We start from the raw sequence: 4,418 nt of genomic DNA, 5'->3' as shown, positions 1-4,418 counted from the left end.
AAAAAAAAAAAAAGTAGCTTGAATAAAATTAAATGTAATGCATTATGATTGATTCGAGTATATGTGGTTTCAACACATTAACATAATTAGTAGTTTCTCAGGCCTGGCTGCAATATGATGATTGTGTCAAACTGTACAGACACAATTTAAAAGTGTTAATTACAGCAAAGACTGCAGAGCGTTTAGAATGTTTAAACACATTTCTCATTTACCAAGATCTGTAACAACGGATATGTAAATTACCTCCAATATGTGCACTTTATCTGACGTAAAAAATTGAATTCAACACCAGCAAAATGCCATCCCTCCTGTTTTTTAAGAAGGTAAATATTATATATATAATATTTGTATTATGTTTCTAGAAATAGGCCCACAAGTATGTTATCAAATAGTTACGGGGATACTCCAGAAGCAAGAAGTCACGACGTAGGCACAACACCTAATCTTGCCTTGTTAATTGGTTTACAGCTAGCAGTCAGCTCCATCTGTTTATGTCTGCAAAGAGCTCTCAAGAGCCACAGCTTACAGGAGGGAAATTAAAAACAAATCACTTTACACATAGAAGGTAAAGAAACTTCACATCTAGGCGGCAGAATATATGTGGCAGCCATGGAGAAGTGCTAACAAATAAGGATTAGCTGCTGATTGTTCCGAGTAATTCTCTCCGCTGTTTGTTCACGCTTGTTAGCAACAGATGCCAATAATGGATGTGATAAGAATTCAGGAACATTCATGTCTTGTCAGCTGGCCCGTACACTTCCAGGTGTCACATGCATGCCAGGGCTCTTGGTTTATGCGCATGTCTGCTGCCTCAGTCTGAATGACTGCCCGTCAGTCAGGAGCTTCTTACTCCTGGATTAGTGCAGCCCACAGTGTTCTGAAAGCAGCAGCAGAAATGAGCGTTACTGTCGAGGAGAGGGGCCGGCCCAACACCCTGGACTACAGAGTGTATTTCAGTAAGAACAGCTTTTTTATACATCTAGTATTTGTGTTGTTGAAAACTTTTAGTGTAATAGTTGCCAGCTATCTGGAAACTATTATGGCTGCATTAGCCAGTAGAGCTTTATGAAGAGATCTGGCCATTTGTAGCTCATCAGAATTTGTATTTCTGCTAAAAATGAATTACTCTTTTCCTTAGAAAACTCTGAGGGAAAATACATCTCTCCCTTCCATGACATACCCATCTACGCAAATGAAGCAGAGGTGAGCAGTGTCAAACTTAATGCTGCAGGTTTTTATTTTAAAAAGTAGAGCTGTATTTGTAGTATTTGTATTATAGAACTGTGTTGCTGGGGCTGTACTGTAGCCTTTAAATGTTTATTAAATCAACTTGTGTTGCAAGTCAAATGTTGTACACGTACCATTTGTAGTTTAAAAGTATCGTTGTACCACAGATTACCAAAATGAGATTTTACTATTAAACTTTAATTCTGAATTAGTAATCAGTAATGGCAAGATGGCTTCCCAGTACCACCTGGGGGCCATAATCAGTGTGCTACCTTAAATGACCTCAGGTAACTTTAGTTCAGGCAGACATTGGAGCCTTGTTGAAAAAAAGGTCACTTTGCCAATACGTATAATCACAATTATGTAGGCCTTACATAACTATAAAAATGGCATTGAAATGAATTTAACACATTTACAAGGATTCGTCCTGACGTAACAGTATTTCTTATAATCCTGCAGAATATCTTCCATGCTGTTGTGGAGGTTCCAAGATGGACAAATGCAAAGATGGAGGTATGCATATTTGCAAATGGGTACACTTAAGTTGATGAATAGTCCCCAATACTTTGTTGTCGTTGTGGAACTAATATTAGATGTTCTCTTTTCTTTTTTTAAATCAGATTGCCACCAAAGATCCTCTTAATCCACTGAAACAAGATATAAAGAAGGGGAACCTCCGTTATGTAGCAAATGTGTTCCCTCACAAAGGCTACATCTGGAACTATGGAGCTATTCCTCAGGTAACTAAGAGGATGTTCAGACAACAGGAAAACCGACCATATCCCCGCTCTTCTAACCTGAGCTTTCTTTTATCACAGACATGGGAAGATCCCAACCACAAGGACAGCGACACAGGATGCTGTGGAGACAACGATCCTATTGACATATGTGACATAGGAAATAAGGTACAACTGTCATTAGGGGCTTTGAAGAGACAGAGTTTTATTGAACCGTGTGTAGCGTTTCTTATTAAGAGTGCCTTTGATTCTCAGGTGTGCTCTCAAGGAGAAATTATCAAAGTGAAAGTGTTGGGAACTCTGGCTTTGATCGATGAGGGCGAAACAGACTGGAAGGTCATTGTGATCAATACTGAGGACCCCGAGTCTGCAGACTTTAACGGTATGAACAACCAACAATTAAAGAAGGACATATGCAGTTTAATAAGGTTTGCTGAATATTCAGGGTTTTGCTTTGTTATCGATTTGTTGCAGATATTGAAGATGTAAGACGACTTAAGCCTGGATACCTGGAGGCAACGTTTGATTGGTTCAAAAGATACAAAGTCCCAGATGGGAAGCCTGAAAACCAGTTTGCTTTCAACGGGGAGTTCAAGGACAGGGTACGCCTTTTAAGTTGTCACAGTACTTATGTTGTATTTTAAAACTGTTATAAATGTTTTTTTAATTTAAATGACTGATAACAGTATGTTCTTTAAATACATGTAACATTTCTGTATCAGGTGTGCTCAAATTAAAACACTTACAACCGAAAACAATTTACAAACGTAAAAACATTTTCAGAGGCAAAATTGTTATGACACTTTTTTTCTATAGCCCAACCTCTTTGGTTAATCAATCAATTTTATTTGTACCAGTTATATTGAAGGGGGAGGGGGAAAGGATGTCTATTGATTGTTGTGAGAAAAACAAATGTTTTCCAGGACTTTGCGATTAAAACAATCAAGGACACCCATGAGTTTTGGAAGGCACTGATTTCTAAGAATTCCAGCGCTGGAGAGTTAAACTGGTGAGTGCTTAACGCAGACATTCTATGAAGTAGAGCTACAATGAATAGACAAAACGACCAATCCATCAACCGGAACATTTTGACAATCTGTTGATCTTTAAAGTAGCAGCAAATCTCTCTGTTTAACACCTTTTTACTACAGATAATGTAATGATTTTGTGACTTTCTGTAAATAATTCCTTTTTTATTCCTTGAATCAGCACGAACACCGGTGTCTCAGATAGTCCGTTCTGCTGCTCTGCTGGGGATGCAGAGGCCGTGGTTAAATCTGTAAGTTTGTCATTTTCAAATGTATACAACCTCCTTTCGTTACTGAAATTCTAATATAAATATGATAAACAAAATACCCACAAATACTTAAATACTTGCCAATTTTTGAAAATATGGCTACCATTTGATTTCTTGAAAATGAAAAAAATAAAACTCAAAACACACCCAAAATGATTTCACAAATGTATCCAAAAAAATTATCCATTTCTCAAAATAACACTCTTTTATGACTACTTTCTTTTACAGGCATGTGCTTTTGGAGCTGAAGATCCCATTCCAACTTCAGGTGGGTGATTGTACGTTTATTTGTTTTATTGCAGGTACTCTATGTTTTAACTTGATGGAAATCACATACGTTTCTTTTATTTATTTTTTCCAGTCGACCAATGGTTCTACTATGAGAACTAAGAGGAAACTTCTGAGCAGAAACCATCATTCTTTACTTGACTTCTTTCGACACAACAGCGCAGTGCGGTAACTGGATGGATCGAATTTATGTTTCATGTCACATTTTCTTGCTTTTTTGTTCACACACTTATATTTCTGATGCTGTCAAAAAAGCTTTATGTGTGTTTGTAACTCAATATCTAGTTTCAAGCTTGACACAATAAACCATAATAAATCCCACTATATTGTCTATTTTATTTTGTATTTATTGCGTCTCCTACATATTGTCGATGTCAACATGATGTACGATTACCTAGAGAATAAGGATATAAAATAGATAGTAGCAATAAGTAATGCTTTGCTTGTTGAAATTTTTTTTTAAAACACTACTGCCTGCTGGCAATTCCAGTAGTCAGTGATCCAACATGTAAAAGCCTCTTAACAGTATAAATAAATGTTTTTGTAAGTCTGTGGCTGTAAGTGGATATGCACCATGGGGTGCTTCTGTAGGTTGCATTTAAACAGTATACTTCAATAAGCACTAGAGACCTTAGTTGTGTTAATAACTATGGCAACAACAGCTCAAAGGGTTACAGCCAGTATTACAACCAATACCTGAAATCATACCTGCTGTGATTGCCTGATGGTCTTTTTAAGTTCCTACTCGAGATCAAAGTTTTCAGCTCTAAATGTAGCTAAAGTAAAATGTGGTTCAATGTTGGAATGGAGTCTTTCTGAAAAGTAAATTAGTTACATTACATGTTACTTGTTAGTGTGGTGCTAAAAAT

The 4,418-nt window shown here is 36.8% G+C and overlaps 1 protein-coding gene across 1 annotated transcript; it reads left to right on the top strand.

The window, feature by feature from the left end:
- Positions 1–808: 808 nt before the first annotated feature.
- ppa1a (inorganic pyrophosphatase 1a) lies at positions 809–3,851 on the top strand. The gene is made up of 11 exons (XM_010780876.1): positions 809–956; positions 1,139–1,203; positions 1,687–1,740; positions 1,848–1,967; positions 2,046–2,132; positions 2,220–2,346; positions 2,439–2,566; positions 2,888–2,973; positions 3,174–3,243; positions 3,490–3,529; positions 3,623–3,851. The coding sequence occupies exons 1-11, from the start codon at positions 821–823 to the stop codon at positions 3,649–3,651; spliced, it is 942 nt and encodes a 313-aa protein (XP_010779178.1). The 5' UTR covers positions 809–820; the 3' UTR covers positions 3,652–3,851.
- The last annotated feature ends 567 nt before the right edge of the window (positions 3,852–4,418 follow it).

The sequence above is a fragment of the Notothenia coriiceps genome, unplaced genomic scaffold, assembly GCF_000735185.1.
Source record: "Notothenia coriiceps isolate Sejong01 unplaced genomic scaffold, NC01 NC01_scaffold00022213, whole genome shotgun sequence".
NCBI lineage: Eukaryota > Metazoa > Chordata > Actinopteri > Perciformes > Nototheniidae > Notothenia > Notothenia coriiceps.
Note: the sequence above shows the minus strand (reverse complement) of the source record. Positions and strands in the feature narration are given on the sequence as shown.

Coding starts and splice junctions, on each gene's coding strand:
- ppa1a (XM_010780876.1), top strand. CDS start 821: ATGACTGCCCGTCAGTCAGGAGCTTCTTACTCCTGGATTAGTGCAGCC. Junction 2,133..2,219: donor TATGTGACATAGGAAATAAG/GTACAACTGTCA, acceptor TTTGATTCTCAG/GTGTGCTCTCAAGGAGAAAT. Junction 3,530..3,622: donor AGATCCCATTCCAACTTCAG/GTGGGTGATTGT, acceptor TATTTTTTCCAG/TCGACCAATGGTTCTACTAT.